We start from the raw sequence: 16,813 nt of genomic DNA, 5'->3' as shown, positions 1-16,813 counted from the left end.
ACTGATAGTGGCTGAATTAACCTGAAATGACAGGTGGATTGAGGAACAGAATAATGGATAGAGAGCTCTGTAAATATAGGGAAGTCAAAAAGTTTCTTTTTCTAAACCTGGAAAATATTAAATTCCAATCTCGCCTCTGGCTGTGCAGGAACATTCTTAAATCAAGCTATTTTCACTCTGTAAAGGAAGCCATAAAAACAGTCACACCCAGATTTATATTTCAAGTAGCTTTTGTATTTTACTGCAACAAAAAAAATAATAATAAATTGCACCCAGGTTAGAGAGGAAGAAACATTTACAAATACGGACAAACTTTGTTTACAAAATTTGGTGATCGTGGCTTAGACACAAAAGTAGAGTAGTGGTATGTTCGGTACAGAAGAGGAATTAACAAAAGCAACAACAGTACCATTGAAGTCAAGGCTGGCAGCAGTGACTTTTGTCCAAAGGTTTCGCAGTCAGGCAGGGCACAGAGGATGAGAAGATTACAGCACAAATACTGAAAATGTTCGAGGGATTCAGATAAAGGGGGAAAAAAAACATTATGGTGGAGTCTCACGTTAGTGTCTGTAATGGTCCTCCCCTCCTCTTTCAGTCATTTTGAAACAGCAATTGACAGACGCGTTAAAATTTTAGTCCAGTGTTTCCCAAGGGGGTGTTTATTTTTTGTGGTGGTGGAGGCCCTCTGCAACAATCGCTCGCGTGTCAGGAACAGAGGCCTGCCGGGGAAACACCGAGTTGGTCTGTTAACTAACAGCATGCTGCGGCAAGGCCAGGCTGCTACTAATGGCTGTTTTCACTGGCACAGAGAGAAAAAAAATTGCATCAAAACTCCTTATACATATAAATTAAAAAAAAAAAACAGGTTTAGTCTGAGAATAAATGTAAAAAAATAAAAATAAAAATTCACTGGGATGCAGATCATTAACCCAGATCCAAATATTTTTTTTTTTTGGTGCTGCAAACATTTATATCCAATAAACACAAACACAGCCACTCTCAAGCACAAGGCAGAACTCAGCCAAAGCCATACAAACATGCTTTAACCAATAACACGACTTCACTAGAACTAAATGTTATGGGAGTGGTGGGAGAAGCAAAAAGAGACGAGGGTCATTCTCTCCACATTGTTATTTTATGGCACAAATGGCTGCAAAATACTGCAAAAAGCACCAATACAAAACATCAGCAACACAATCTCATCTTTCAGCACACAACCAATCAATGACGACTGATCAAACAAGTAAAAAGTGTAGAACAAAGTCAATCTACGCAGGTTTTCTCTGAATTTTTTAAGCTGACAACAGAAAAACAACTGGAAATATTTTCCAAGGCAAGTTTGGATTTCATTAATTGTCATAGCAACATCACATCACTAAAGATGATTAAAAAAATATCAGAGGCCTTTTTATAATAATGTCAAGAGACAGAAGGGGGGGTGGGTGGCAAAAAAAAATTAAATATGTAAAACATGATTATTTCAAAGATGATTGATGTAGAATTGGTCCACAGCCTAATTAAGGCTAAGATGACAATGTGCATACAAAGTTACTGTTTCCTTTGAGTCCATTGAGGCAACCACATGAGTCAGTAAGTGGGAGAAAACTGTAGTGTCAGCCCACACGGCTCCTCTCAATCACATTCCACCCAACAGCTCTCAGAGGGTCATGTGTCAAAGTTCATATCAGTTTCCCATCTTGGTGCTTTTTACGGCGCTACCTCTGAACAATGTCACTGATCTCTTTAACAGAGGACAGCAGCTTGGTAAAGTCCTGCTGCGCGTTAGCGCCCCCTGTGGCGGAGGGACAGATCTGAAGCTCACGCATTCTAGTCTCGAGGTTGTTGATGGCCTCTCGGAAGGCGAACTTGTTCATCTGCTGGATGGAGTCGACGTAGCTCATGCAGTACTTGGACAGGTTCTTCCCGGCCTCCAGCACGCCACTGTGGCTGCCTGTCTGCTCTGACATGCGGGAGATGGCGGCACGCAGCAGCTCAGCTCCCTCCAGGACCATCTCGCGTGTCACCGCCGAATTGGGCGTGCGCTCGCTGCCTTGGCGGGGTGTGGTCTTGCGGAGGGACGATCGGGTTTTGGCAATAGGGGTGAAAGCAGATAAGTTCTGATCCGCAGAGGGGGCGACTGTGGACGATGGACCACCCTGGGTCTGGCAGGAGGAAGAAGTGGTCACAGAGGTGGCAGATGCAGAAGCCTTTATCGCTGGAGGTTTAGAGCCCAAAGGCCCCTTTTTGGGTCCCTCAGTGAAGGCTGAGCGGGCTTGGTCACTAGCAGCAGTTGTATGGTGAGGGTCTGAAATGAAAGGAAGGCCCTTAGATTTGATGTCTGAGGGCGAAGATGAGGGCGAGGATATGGGGGATTCTTGAGTGGGGCTTCGTGGGATTTTGCCTGATTTGGGACCAGTGGGTGGTGGAGGTGGAGCCGGCTTGGGTTTATGCATCTTGTTTCTCTCCCTTAAAGATGCGGGCTCCACAGCATGCTTGTTCCTGCGAGCCCTGCACTCCTCTCCTGCTGCTCCCAGAGTAGGGAGCACATTAGCTTTTAGTTCTGCCTGGAGAGCGCTGGTCTTGGAGTTTTCCTGACCTGCTAAGCCTGGTCTCTTCACCACTTTGGGTGTCGATGCTTGCGGACTGGAACCAGAACTGGAATCATTATCTTTACCCAGGAAGGCAGGACAAACATCCGATGATGTGTTAAGACGTGGCGGGGGGGTCAGGGTGCCCATTCGACGGGCACTCTCTCCTTTCTGCTCATTGGTCCTCTTCCGTGGCAGAGCCGGCTTCCCTCCCAAAGTGCTGGAGTCGAAGTGGCGCTGGCCCAGATCTCGGGGGAGTGTCACAGACTTCCACTCTGTGCCGTCTCGGCCGTTTGACATGACAGACGACCAGAGGAAGCGATTTGAATTAGAAACCCCTTCCTCTTCACTGGGTGGCGTTGTAGCCGCCTTGCTACCGGGGCTTGGCAATGAAGGGGGGCCCTTTTTACGGGGGTACAGAGACCCCGGGTAGTTGGGAGTCCCACTGTTGATGCCTCCTGCCCCATTGTTATTACCTCCCAAGAATTTTGAGGATTCAACACCATGTGTGGTGTCATTCAGAGACAACGATGTACCATTGTTGAAGTTGTCACCGTCTCGGGGATCAGGAGTCGCTACCCTCCTCTCAAAGGAAATATCTGTCCTGGTGAAAGAGGAGCTTCGTTTGGGCGGAGCTGGTGCGTTCTTTTTCTTGATCTTGATGCGGCTGAGAAAACTATTACGGGTCTTGTTATCTTTGGGGATTAAGCGGTCATCTTCATTTAGGTTATTGTCCAGCAGAGGGCGCTCTTTCCTGGGGAGCATTGGCGATGATACAGGCACCTCAGGGTCCACAGGGTCTAAGGAACAGCACAATAGGTCAGTGTAAGGTTGGTGACATATTGTGCCTCACCAAAGTCTTTGTTCCCCTAAACCTCTTTACATTGGGACATTAAAGCCACAGCCTTTACTGCATTTTATTGGGATCTTATGTGACAGACCAACACATAGTGTATAATTGTTAGCTGTAAGGGGCAAAAGATGGAAGGATGCTACTCAAAATGTTTTACCAATAAACATCTGACCTGTTCATGGATTCAGCATCCATAAACTGAGCCATGGTGGTTGTGCAAAAAGTTGTTTTTTTCCCCATGGGCTCTGCTAATGGGAGTTAATATTTCACCAATCAGTTTACTTCCTCACTTATGCCTATCTGTGGTGCTTAAACAAATATATTAAAAGTAGAGGCTATGAAGTGACAAACTGAAAAAGGTGTGTCAATACTTCTACAGGGATTTAAAATAAAGTTTAGCCATACTTTGATGGGCTGAAAGACAAAACAATTAATTATTTCAGAAAAGTGTACATTTACAACGCAATAACATTTATTGTATTGCAAATAGAATAAGTCTTAGAAGTTCAACATTTGAAAAAAATACAAGTTGATATTAATATTGATCATTTTAAGTTTTCTAAATTAAACAATTGTGGACATCTGGATGTAAAATTTTGACTTATTTTCATTTTACAGTTAATTTTAACTCCTATTTACTTAAACAATCTTTGTTGTTCATTACATATAATGAACAAGCTGGACGGGCGCACTACATTGTGAATGTATCCCACCTGGACTGTCTCTGTTTCGGTTCTCCATGTTCTTATGGAGCGTCCTGGTTTTGGTTGGGAGCTCTGGAGCCTGCTGGAGGGAGCCTAATGTTGTCTTCTTCCCCTTCTTCCCTAATTCCTTTTCAACTTCTATTATTTGGCAAAGAGTTGACAAAACATGAAGAGTTACACTTTGGGGGAAACAACAATAAGAGATGTGCTTTAGATGATGAGGGAAGTAAGACTGACCGTCAGAGATGCTAGATTCCTGAAACATGGTTTCGAAGGCTTGATGTGTTTCAGCAAAAGATGGACGCTCAGAGGGGTTCCACCTCCAACCTGAGAGGAAGGAAGTGTAAATAAAGCTGAAAAGAACAAAAGACTTTTTCATCAGTTTGCAGATTGATCTTGCAGCACTCACAGGCTCTCATAAGTTCATAGACCTTCTCTGGACAGCCTTCTGGTCGTTCCATGCGATAGTCTCTTTGCAGCAGCTCATAGACCTGGGACAAGTCAATGCCGGGGTAAGGAGACATGCCATAGGTGGCGATCTCCCACAGCAGCACCCCAAAAGCTAACAAAATAAAAACTAAGCAGTTAGTTTCGTATTGGGTAAAATAAAAAAAGTGTCTTTAAAGAGTCCACAGTGGAAATTTGCTATGGTTCAGTCTAATAAATTTAAACAGTAGCAGTAAATTCCACTGCTGTTCAAGAGAGCGTAAACTTACCCCAGACGTCAGACTTTATGGAGAATGTGTTATAGGCCAGACTCTCTGGAGCAGTCCACTTGATGGGGAACTTGGCACCGGCGTGAGCCGTATATGTATCTCCAGTCATTAATCTGCTCAAGCCGAAGTCTGCGACCTTCACCAGGTGGTTCTCCCCGACCAAACAGTTCCGGGCAGCCAAGTCCCTGCGGGACAGAACCCAGGAGGAATAGAGAGCTTTGTGACTTTAAGAAAATGAAATAAAAGTAATCCTAAACCTAAATGATTACAACTATAAAATGAAAAGCTGAAAGCAGCGCACTCTACTCTCTTCTGCTGTGGTGCTAGATTTCAATTTTTGGAGCAGTACTGAGTCATAAGCCGAGTCCTGACAGGCTCCAGAATTGAATTGTAGTTTACAAACATAAAAAGCATAAATCATGCTTTGCATGCCAGAACAATAACAATGACTTCTCTGTGATACATTGAGAGTTAAAGAACTGCACAAGAACAAGGAAAATTATTTAATACTTAACATTATAAATGTTTTTCTTTTGTTCCCATCAAAGTATATGATAAATGCATGATACTCAAATGTAATATAGTCACCTGTGTATAAAGTTTTTTTTCTCCAGGTACTCCATGGCAGATGAGATCTGTGTGGCCATGTACAGCAGCACCACGGCGTTGACCTCCTCCTTGTTGCACTCCCTCAGGTAATCCAGGAGGTTGCCGTGCGTCATGAACTCTGTGATGATGTAAAATGGTGGCTCACGTGTGCACACACCTGCAAGTATAAAAACCAAAACACTGGATGAAGCTTAACATTTCAACCAGCAATTAATTATTGGTTTAGCAGTGCTACGTTTTCCTGGCTGGGAAACACATCTCTGCACAGCTTGTGGAAAACTAAGATTTAACGGCAAATTTGTGGCGTGCAATAACAGCCGTCACACGGACAGACTCTCCCACCTGAGCTGTGAACCTCTGCAGCTACTCCAGAGTTACAAAGAGCCTCTGGCTGCTTCTCTTATTAATAATACTTATGCATACCTGTCAGTTTTTAAGCAATTGTCAGGTCATAGATTAAACAATTCTCAGTTAGAAGGCTTGGGATATTATTTTCTAACCCAACACTGCTCTAAATTTCTCTACAACTGTATCCCTGATCTATTTGGAGTCTTTATCCATCTCCAAGATGTGTTTTGTTCACTAATATTCTCTAGCCAACCTCTAGGGTCTTCCCCAAACAGCTAAAAGTTAAACTGATACTCAGCAATTAAATAGCAAATTAAAAAATGACATGGTTGCACTGGATTTTACTTTAGGTAACAGAGTATTACGAGGGTTAAATACAAACATATACCAGTCTGTTAAATAAAATCCCTTCCACTTCACAACTGTCCACTACTTTGTGTTGATCTGTCACATTTAAATCTAATTTAAAAACTAGTTAACTGATTTTTAAACATACCTAAAAGCTGCACCAGGTTGGGGTGTTTAATCTCTTTCATAACTGCAGCCTCCTTGAGAAACTCCTCCACCTCCATTGTGTCCTCCTACAAAGTTGTTTCCATAAAGGAAGAAGTGGCAAAAAAAAGTTAGGACTAAAGTGTAGTTGCGTCTCTGTGGCAGCAGAGGGCAGCACTATTCAGCCTGATCAAGGAATTATATCTGCCACACTCCTAATATATTATGCTGGAGTTAAAATGTTTTCACAAGCTTGCATAAGGAGGATTTGTTTCACCTAACCTTAAGTGTCTTGACAGCCACAGTGAGGTTGTACTTCTTCCAGACACCTTCATACACCTCGCCATACTGGCCCCCTCCCAGTTTGTGCTTCATGGTGATGTCAGTGCGCTCCATTTCCCACTTGTCGTAGTTGGGAGAAACTCCATAGATGGTGGGCTTGTTGCGTTTCGGTGCAGGGTAATGCAGCGTGGTGATGAGGCCGTCCTGCACGGTGGAGTGGTGGTGCACCAGCTCCGCCAACGTGGTGAAACGGCTTTCCGACGACACGTAGAGCTGGGGGAGGACAGGGTTTTTACATCTGAGTGAATGTTCACTTATTACACTAGAAAAAAATGAACTCATTTCTTGTACATTTAACAAAAAATATTTTAAAAACTAAAGTTAGGTGCAACATTTTAACATTTTAATAAAAATGACCAATGCTAAAACACATTGTGTGGAAACATTAAGCTAAGCTATTGCTGGAAACAGTTATATCTGGAAAAGTTATGATCTTGGTGTGTCCCAAGCAAGGCATTCATCAGGAAGTTGGTGGACAGAAGTGTGTTGGTCAAGGCTCAGTAGACAGACTTTTCCATTATTCCACTGTTGCATAATACTAAAAATAGTTTCCTTGTGCATTACTTTATGTTAATAGCCTTGAGTGCATAAATTAAGGGAATACAGAGGAAAGAATAAAAAACATTTAACTGGCAAAAATACAGAGGCTGTCTCAGAGCTGTTGATGTAATCTTCAGTTACTGGGGAAATCCATCATACCAGATTTCGGACTTCCAGCTCAGAGGGGTGATGGAAAACCACATGAGAATGGGGAACCTTGTGTACGCGTCTGCTTTTCTTGGTCTGTGTTTGTGCATTTGCATTTTTCATGTGTGAGCGTACATACTCTGCTGCATCTGTCTGCATAAAGCATGTCTCAGCATGGGAGTCAGAACCCAAGTCGGGCCTTGTGCGTTTGGTGCTTATTACACGAAGCATGGTCGCGGTCAGAGGCATTCTTGTCATAACTGGAGTTCTTGAAGCTGTTTCACCTCGCTTCATCACAGACAGGAAGGTGACACAAAAATGATGGGGAGTTCTTAAGGAAATCACACCAAGAATTTTAGCCAGTCTTTACCCACATGCCCCTCCATAGACAGTTTTATGTTAAAAAAAATGTCCTGTGGAATTTTCAAGCAACTGACATTTCCTAATCAAACATGTTGAACAAAGGATACAAATTGTATCTATTATCTACTAAATCAGAGGTTCCTGTTCTTCGCCAACATTGAAAATTGTTTTGCTTTCAGAAGCTTATCAAAGTTTTTCACTGCCTCTATATATATATATTAAAAAAAGGCGTTTTATGTTTCCGACTGGCCCAACAATCACCAATAAGGACTAGTTAAGAATAGACTCAGGTCACCATGTGATTTCTAGGTAAATAGCTCTCACTAAGAGCATTAAATTCAATTCTCTCAATGAGGTAGTAATCTTTTAAATATAGTTGTAGGCTCTTTCGGAAGCCTTGCATATTTACTAAGTACAAGAAGGACTGGTAGAACATAAGATTGTGCAAGCAGGATGCTGCTAAATCCTTCCTTTGTAGAAACTAAATCAGGGTAAAAAGATCTGCAATGCTGTTGCTACTCAGAACTGACAAGTAAAAGCCCTTCCTTTTTCTGACTAGTACTAGGGGAAAAGGGCAACAATGCAACAGGACAGATAGGACACCATTAATGGTTCAGTAAGAATACTTCAAATGAATGTCATTAACTGAATTAAAGACATTATGCCATATAGTGTTGTAAAAATGTATTTAAGCAATAACAAATATATTCTTTTTTTCAAAAGAAAAAGATAACCTGAGTAAACACAAAGAGCAAATTTATGATTTCCTTTAAAAAACTATCCAAACCAACATGGCTCTAATGTCAAAAAGTGAAAACCTTCCAAAACCTAAGAACAGGTTGTCCCACCCTAGGCATCAACAGCTACCATCAAGCCATTACAAAAAACTGCCTTTGAATCTTTTTCCATCATTGTGTAGGAATTTTGGCCCACTCTTTGCTTTATTTCTGTCACTCTGAGGTATTTTTGAGAATGATTGGATTTAAAACTTTAACTGCAAGTAAATTTTAAAGAGTGTGCGTTTCCAGTGATTCCCACCTTGCCATCTGACGCAGTGTTAATCCTGTAATGGTAGACTCTCCCCTCATACCGCAGGGAAATGGACCTCTGTCCAGGGCTGCTCTCGCTCTCCCGGACCAGGAAGCTCCCGTTGATGCCCGAGCTGAGCAGGTACTCGGCAGCATTGCGTGACACGGGTCCGTGGTACCAGCTGTGCTTCTCCAGGCTGTTGACTGGAGTGATGTAGTTGGATGGCACCCAACCCTGGCCATTCTTGGTCTGAGCCTCGCACCACTCACCATTGTGGTTGTAACCCAGCACACGCAACTTCTCCCCTGCTCAATCAAAAAGAGTAAGATGAACCAAAATGTTTAGAGAATGTCAACTTTAGCCATGTTTACAGTTTTCTTAGATAATAGTAGACATGCTGAAAAACACAAGGAAGGAAGGAAGGCTACCAGCTTCAGCATTTCATTATCAAAATAAAATGATTGCATTATCAGCATTATTGCTCAAGAACAGTGCAGACATTTTCTTGTTTACTCAAGGGGCTACAGTCCCTCCTTCCTTCCTGCATTTGTCTGTGTAATCCATCTGTAGCATTGTTTTACAGAAGGCTCAGTGGAAAAAAGCCCATATATGTCTGAACATTTTCAGGAAGTGAATTGAGAACAAAGAGAATAATAGAAGGGACACAAACAAGGTGATTCCCAGATGTAGTCACAACTCTACAGACTCAGTTTCTACAATGTGACTGGCTTCTCCTGCCATTTAAAGCCATTAGACAGATAATATTCTGCATTATGATAAAGTCAAACCTTACTAGGAAGGATGACGTGAGGACAAAACCCATACTTTTCCAGACTGTGTTACTCATTTTCTATATATGGAAATTTGGTTTTCAATAAAAATAAATTTAAAAACATTCTCTCACCTTTAGTGATGCTTAGTGTGTTGTCACCACTTGCTACGAAATCATAGAGTGCAACAAACAAATTGGGGTCATTCTCGCTAGGCCCTGCCAACAGGTTCTCTTTGGAGTTCCAGCGAGCCGCTTCAGACAGACCCTGACCCTCAAAGTCTGGCCTCTGGAGAGCTTCTGGGAAAAACAAAACAAACAAAAAAAAAAAAAACACAGGTTGGTGAAAATATTTACAAATATCAGAAATACATGTAGAAATTAGGGAAAAGTAGCATCTAGATAGCCAGTATTTTTCAGAGTGCAGGACTGTGGTCCCTGGGGTGCCAGCACAGGACTCTTACAGGTCTTAAATTTATAGGGAAAATGAGAACAAAAAAATGCACAAAAAAAAAGAAATTTGAATCACACATTTTAAATTACTTTTGTATGAAAACTAATCTGTTTTTCAATTATTATAAAAGTTGAAATAACTTATTACGGTAAATTGTTATTGGCCGTGTTCACATTTCTGATTGGCTGCTAGTCAAATTTACCAGGCTGGTTTATTCGTCAGGCTAGCATAGCAAAAGTGACATGGGCAAGTTTCTGACAAGACAGACATCCAGCAGCCCTGCTGCAAAAAAAAATTATAGCCATCTAAAAGAAGAATGTATGAAGCAGCATTTATGTTAAATGAATGTAACAATTATTGAAGAGTTAATAAAAGTGAGAGAACTCCACCATAAAAGTCTATGTTTCTTCACACATTTTGTAGCTGTTTGGGGGGCTTGTGGCATGGAAAAGCTTAGGAAACCCTGTAGTAAGCCATGCTCAATGTAAACTCTTTGGGATCATGCCTTGAAAACACTTCTTTATTGTGCTCCTTAATCTTTTCTACATCAGTTTCAGCTTCCCTTAAGTGTTCAGAGACGACTTCCAAGAAAATCTCCAGCTGAGATGCTTCTGTGGGATTAAGCCAGCCCTTGTCATCTTTCATGTCTCTGCAACATGTAATTTTTTTTGAACAGACCAATCTCATTTTTAATTATCTGTAAGATCTATATGTAGACAGAAAACTCACTTCTGCCCATGAGAATAATACTCCCAGAAGTGCTTTCAGGATCTTTGTGAAGTGGATGAGCATTGCCTCACAGAGAATTTACTTCAGTTCAAAGTTACGTTCAGCATAAAGAGTCAAATACAGTCATGTTAGAGTGGTAAAACCTCTGGATAAATGTGAAAATGCAAAGTTGTTGGTCACAAATGTGAAAAAGAAAGTAATTTTTTTTTTTTTTACCAAACTGGTGTTCATTTTGAACATGACCCTGACAGCATCAGGATCATAGTGTAACACAGGATTTCTGTAGTAGAGTTCTGCAATCAGTTCACTACAGACAATATGATAAGCATTAAAAAAGTTCATTTTCCAAGCCAGATCTACAATACAAACACTCCTGAAGGAACAGTAGGGAAGGTAACAGTTTTGATTTTGTTTTCATAACAGATTTCTTTTGTCGATTTGTGGAAAAGGCCAAATTGCAGCTTTGGATCATGAGCCTTATAGTTTTGTCAAAGCAAAATTACAAAAGCAAATAATTGGTACTAGGACATTTCTGTCAAATTAAATAAAAAGGGCAATGGAAATGACAGCATTTTAAGATGCAAATAAATATAAGAAATATGATCAAAAATATGGACATTTGAGATGTTTCAAGGCCTAAAATGAAGATGAATCAATAAAAGACTTTTACAGAAACCCTAATGTCTTTGAAGGTTGTACCTCCAAAATCAAACATCTGTGATCTGACATAAGTGATTGAAACATTGATTTTAACTGCAAAGGGAAATATTTCAAATTAGGCTAAAAGAACAACCACAATACCACATAATGGCATTCAAGCAGAACTCCACAGAGTGATATTATAATTCCTTCCCAATTACAGAAGTCAGAGCAAGAGGGATTCGTTTCTGTCTGAGAAACTAAATTAAAGTATGCAATGGCCAAACCACTTCAGGATGTTGCATATGTATTTTGAGTACAATCAGCTGATCTAGATCACACAAGACTTTGAATGTGTAACAACTGCCACTTTTGTTTTCTTATAACATTTCCAACCCTTATTAATAACCTAAGGTTCTTGATTAATACTCGTTATTGCATGACTCGACATTAGTCAAGACATGGCACGAACGTGTATCTTGATAAAGCTCCTGCAATTTACAGCAGAAGGTTGACGGAAGATTCTGCAAAATGTTTGATAAAAAAGACATAATAGAGGAGTTGTATGAATGAGATTAAAGTTAAATATGACTCTATAAGCATCCAAGGACCCGGCTACCTGAACGTCAAGATCTAAGGTCAAGTTTGAACTGCATAAATCGACTACCAATGGACATAGAATGAATTTCAAGATCTCAAACAATAAGCAGACACCGAAGTGTTGCACAACTCTGGGAGAGTGAAGAGCCAAACAGTTTATCACATGACTTTGTTGACAAGTTGCAGGAATCCCTGTTTTGGAAGACAAGAGGAAAGAGTTAGAATCATTAGTCTAGACCCATTATGAGGTTCTTTTTAGATCATAACATGCTGTTTTGCTCCAAGGTAAAGACTATATATTCGATCCAGACTCTGAAAACGCCATATTTTTGGGTCTTGGTGGATGCTGGAGGAACAATACTCAGTTATAGACAAATAAAGGTCAGAAAGTCCTAATTAATACATTAAAACATGTCTCTAAAGGTAAAAGCTGGGTAATATTTGCTTAAAATAATCATTTTCAACATATGAGATGGCATTTTAACTCAGTGGTACATTCAAGAAAGTATAATAAAATTACAAACAGATGAGACCAGCATCGGTGCTGCGTGAAAAAAAGTAACCAGTAAAAAAAGATGTGGATCTGAAATTAAGGATGACTAACCTACTGAAAGCCTAGCCAGGTCATTAAGTGTGAGCAGCAATAGCCACACACATGCGCTTGAAAGGCCTCAATTATTGCAGCTCTTCATGCAAGGAGGAAAAAAAAGCACACTGATGCATTCTAGCCCAAATAAAACACACATGAAAAAGAAAAATCAGGTGACAAATGAAATCCATAGGGGAACCAAGAAGGAAAATGAATGAGAATAATTCTTGATCAGACTAAAGCTCTGCGAAGCTGCGAAGAGGGAAAATTACAGCATGAATTGGCTTCATTTCTGAGATGACCGTCAAAATGATTAAACGAGTGTGAGGCTTGTAAAACCTTCAGAGCAATGACTGAGTGAGGGAAGAGAACAGGGTGAAAAAGATCTAAAACTTTAATCTTAAAAATCGACAGTCAACCTGGTGGGTCCTACATTGGTAACTTGCTTTTGATTTTATTTCATATTTAAAATATACCGAAATACCATATGCTTGCATACTAAAAAATTACTTTTCCCTTAGAATAATCAAACAAGTCTTTGTAGAATAAGTTCAAGTGGAATAAAAGATTTTATTTACTTTGTTCAAATTAAGAAGTTTTTATTTATTTCCTTGGTATTTGGCAGAACAATCTTAAAAACTGTGACTTGGATCAAACACTTTGGGTATCCTTCCACTAGATAGAGTTGGTCAATTTTCTCCAGACGGAACTGATCAAGTGGAGCTTGTAGACCACCGTGTTCACTGACACCTAATCAGCTTTGCCAACATGGCATTGAGATGTGGGATTTGTGATTACCACCCCAAAACACTGTCTATGTTATCCTTAGACAACTACATAAGTCACTTGCTGGTATGCTTAGGGTCACAGATCACTGGACAGGCACATTTGTGCCCAAGCTTCAGGTTCTTGGCTGACAAAGTCTGGGCTGGCTCTTCAAATATTGCCTTAATCATTCCATATCAAGTTCTTCCTTCCTGTTGAAGTGCACCAGTCCCTCCAACAACACTAACAACCCCACAATATGACACTACCACTCATCGGCACTAAAGCTGGAATAAAATCTCAGATGTTTTATTTAGGACTGGGCGATGTGGTCCAAAATTAATATCAAGATCAAGTCTATTTATAAGGTCCACTTTTGTTTCAAAAGATTTATCATTTTGATTGATTAGACATACCTGATCACTTGGTGCAGACATTTTCTATTTTATGCACAGAAGACATTGCAGAGGCAGCTAATTCAACCAAAAAAGAAAAAAAAATCCCATCTGATAATATTTTCTGACCTGGACAATGAACTAAATGCATCTTATTCTGCAAGAGCTGATAGTCAGTTGAAGAATTATTTACAATGCATGCGTCTCTGCTGCGCTGCCCCTGCGCTCTTCGCTGCTTGAGCAGTGATTACCCTAATTTCCACTCCATGGCTCTGCTCCACTGTCAACCCCAGAAGTGCTCCAAGAAGCATACGTTCGAAATGAGAGATTGCATAAAAAAATTCAAGTGGTAAAAGGGATGAGAGGTGTCATAAAATACTCTAGTTCTCAACTTCCAAAACTAATATTTTTCCCTCTATTGCTCTCTCACGTCATCTGCCTTCACTGATGCTCCTACTGCAACTTGAGTGAGAGAAATTTGGACACAATACTTTTCCGTGTGTCTAGTGCAGGGAGTGCATCCTGCTGGATTTCCTCCCACGTCCCCACGGTTCAGAGTGTAATGCCGACTTAAGATTGCTTCAAATGGAGAAATGTTCCCGGATTTAAAATCTGTCTTAAGTGGCGCTTGTAATTCCAGGTTATGGTGCAGCAACAGAGCGCAGAGTAAGCCTGCAAATCAACATCAAAACCCTTAAAAATGTGATTTTACACTAGCGAGAGCACAAGGGGGATCCTGTTTAAAAGTGTTCATTCAATACGCCATTTAAAAAGTGACGAGTAAAAACAGATTGCCTGGATTTTCTTTTTAACGCCGTCTGTCGAATGACATACACAGAAAAAGTCTAGCGCAACTTCTGCCCTCAGAAACTCCAGAAAAATGTCTGCAGAATTTAAAAAAAAAAAAAAAAAAGTAAAAAAATTTTTTCCCTTTCCTACCATATACACAAATCATTTAAAGTCGTTATACCAACTTGAAGAAAAGCAGTGCCATTTTCCTTGTTCACAGTTCCAGGAAAGTTTATAAATACTGGCTGAGTCTCTGGTTCGTCAATAACCGATAAATCTGGTGGTTCAATGCCTCCCAATTTGGATGAGTGGGCCCTGGTGTAAAGTAGGTGGTGCTAGTCAAAAGAAATTTGACTTCCTGTTTGACACCTTGAAATTTGGCCGTTGTCTCTTCGGGAATGTTCTGCTCTTTCCTAAACTCCGCCTTCAGCACATCATCACAACAGTGCTTCTCCTTTATGCCGTTTACATCCATTCTTAGGAGTGTTGGAATAAGAAGTAGTTTGATAAGTTCAGCAAATGTGCAGTTCTTCCAGGCTAATTGTTTCTGCTCCAAATTGAAACATTGAGAACTTTTTGTTCCTACTCTCTTATTTAAGACTCAGTCCCTGTCATTATGAAAATCGCATGGACTTCAACTATGCACAAAATTAAAACCATTATATCACAATGTCTTTCTAAATTTTTATAGGCACACTGAAACCCTAATGAAGTAATAAAGAACAGCAAAGAAGTGAAAAGTGCACACTGAGATTAGATTCCCCCTCCCCTCCTAAACAAGAGTTAAGTGGGACATGGCCAGGAGTCAGATTTCCTTGTATTCTTTTTGCTGTCTTTTTTTCCACATTTTTTTCCTCTCTAGCCAGCCAGAGTGTCTGGCCTCCCTCCTCCTCCCCTGTGCTTTCTCTCTACTTACCCTCCCCGTTCTTTAGTTTCCAAAGTTCAGAAATCACGGTAAGACTTAACGTCTCAAAACCTCCTCTTTTTTTCTTTACTCACTATTGCTAATTTTCCTCCAATGTTTTGACATGTTTCTTTACTTAAACAGCTGCTTTTTTACAAAGTAAATTGTTAATGATAGGCCCGAGCGAAAAGACAATGCCATAGTGGCCATGAAGTGTTCTTACCTTCTAAGTAGCAGCTGGAGGATGACGAGAGCCCCTTTTTAGATTTACACCCCACCAATTTCAGGCATATCTCCAACATTTTCATCTGCTTTATTCTCCACTTTCCTGGCGAAATTATAGTTGCTTGATCAAATCAGACGTCACTCAAAAGTTTCTATCTACATTTGTCCCAAAAAAGAAAAGATCAAACTAAAATGCGAAGAGATTTCCTTTTGTCGGTTCCTTCCAGCTGCTGTATATCCTTCTCGTCTTTCCTTTCCTTTTGAAAACCCGAAAGAGCAGCTGTCCGGCAAAGCCTACCAACCTTTTCTTCTGAGCGTCTCCATCTTTTTTCTCTTTTTTTTTTGTCCCTCCCTTGTTAACTTTAGGACTTTTAGCTACATCTACTTTTAAGAGACAAAACAGAAATCCAGAGGAGCAGGTTGAGTCCAGAGAGTTGGTAGGTGTGTAGAAGTAACGGCAGAGTGGGCATTAGCGCAGGGTGGACGTTGCCATTCCCCTCTCCTGTCCCCTGTGTGAGCGTGTATCCGAAGCACAGGGACCACTCGTGCTACAGCAGCCAACAAAGGGCCTCTTTCAAGCTCTGCCTGCTGCACTCAATGACATCAGCTAAGCCCTCCCACCTCCAAAAGTAGGAGGGAGAAACCGCTACCACACACATACACACACGCAGTTAAAAGATTCCCAACACCTCACCAGCATCCAAACATCATGTCAGCTTTAAAGTAAAAGCTCCAGACGACTAATTCACCAAACACCTAAATAGCTTAAACTGCATAGTTCTTCTTTAGTCTTCTTTCTCCTCCTTTTGAAGTCAAAATGATTAAAAGATGCTCCTCCTCCAACTTTTCAGCCCCTTCCCCCTCTCTGTCTTTCTACCATTCTCTGTCCTCAATCATGGTTTTTCCCCCTCTTTCTCCACTCTGAAATGTTTACAGGTTAAGAAATCATTTCTGGAAACAGGACTGGGCCATTGAAGGCAGAACTAAAGCTCTCAGCTGAAAGCGCAACATTTATCAGTTTTTCATGGGTTTCATTTGTCACCTAACTAGATCATTTTTTCCATACTTTCATGTCAAAAGGGAACAAGAAAGAGCATCTGAATTCATCAAAATGAAAACAGTATCATTGCATTATATGCATCAACATGTGTAGAATTGTGTTACTGGGGAGACCATAGGTAAAGAGAACAAAAACCTACATATGGACCGCACAACATTGAGCAC

At 40.7% G+C, this 16,813-nt stretch overlaps 1 protein-coding gene across 4 annotated transcripts in view; it reads right to left on the bottom strand.

Annotated features, from left to right (window-relative positions):
* Positions 1-212: 212 nt before the first annotated feature.
* Positions 213-16,813, bottom strand: part of abl1 (c-abl oncogene 1, non-receptor tyrosine kinase) — a 33,646-nt gene continuing 17,045 nt past the window's right edge. Inside the window, exons 1-11 of one of the 4 annotated variants that reach the window (XM_032568964.1) lie at positions 15,588-16,177; positions 9,636-9,797; positions 8,741-9,036; positions 6,593-6,865; positions 6,315-6,399; positions 5,450-5,627; positions 4,862-5,046; positions 4,555-4,707; positions 4,383-4,472; positions 4,155-4,283; positions 213-3,388 (exon numbers count right to left, since the gene is read on the bottom strand). In XM_032568964.1, coding sequence (XP_032424855.1) covers positions 1,716-3,388; positions 4,155-4,283; positions 4,383-4,472; positions 4,555-4,707; positions 4,862-5,046; positions 5,450-5,627; positions 6,315-6,399; positions 6,593-6,865; positions 8,741-9,036; positions 9,636-9,797; positions 15,588-15,672 — 3,309 coding nt within the window. In that variant the 5' untranslated portion in view covers positions 15,673-16,177 and the 3' untranslated portion in view covers positions 213-1,715. Of the gene's footprint in view, positions 3,389-4,154; positions 4,284-4,382; positions 4,473-4,554; positions 4,708-4,861; positions 5,047-5,449; positions 5,628-6,314; positions 6,400-6,592; positions 6,866-8,740; positions 9,037-9,635; positions 9,801-15,587; positions 16,178-16,813 lie in introns of those variants that run through there. The other 3 variants (XM_032568963.1, XM_032568961.1, XM_032568962.1) reach the window with 3 other exon arrangements.

Source organism: Xiphophorus hellerii, chromosome 8, assembly GCF_003331165.1.
Source record: "Xiphophorus hellerii strain 12219 chromosome 8, Xiphophorus_hellerii-4.1, whole genome shotgun sequence".
Lineage (NCBI taxonomy): Eukaryota > Metazoa > Chordata > Actinopteri > Cyprinodontiformes > Poeciliidae > Xiphophorus > Xiphophorus hellerii.
Note: the sequence above shows the minus strand (reverse complement) of the source record. Positions and strands in the feature narration are given on the sequence as shown.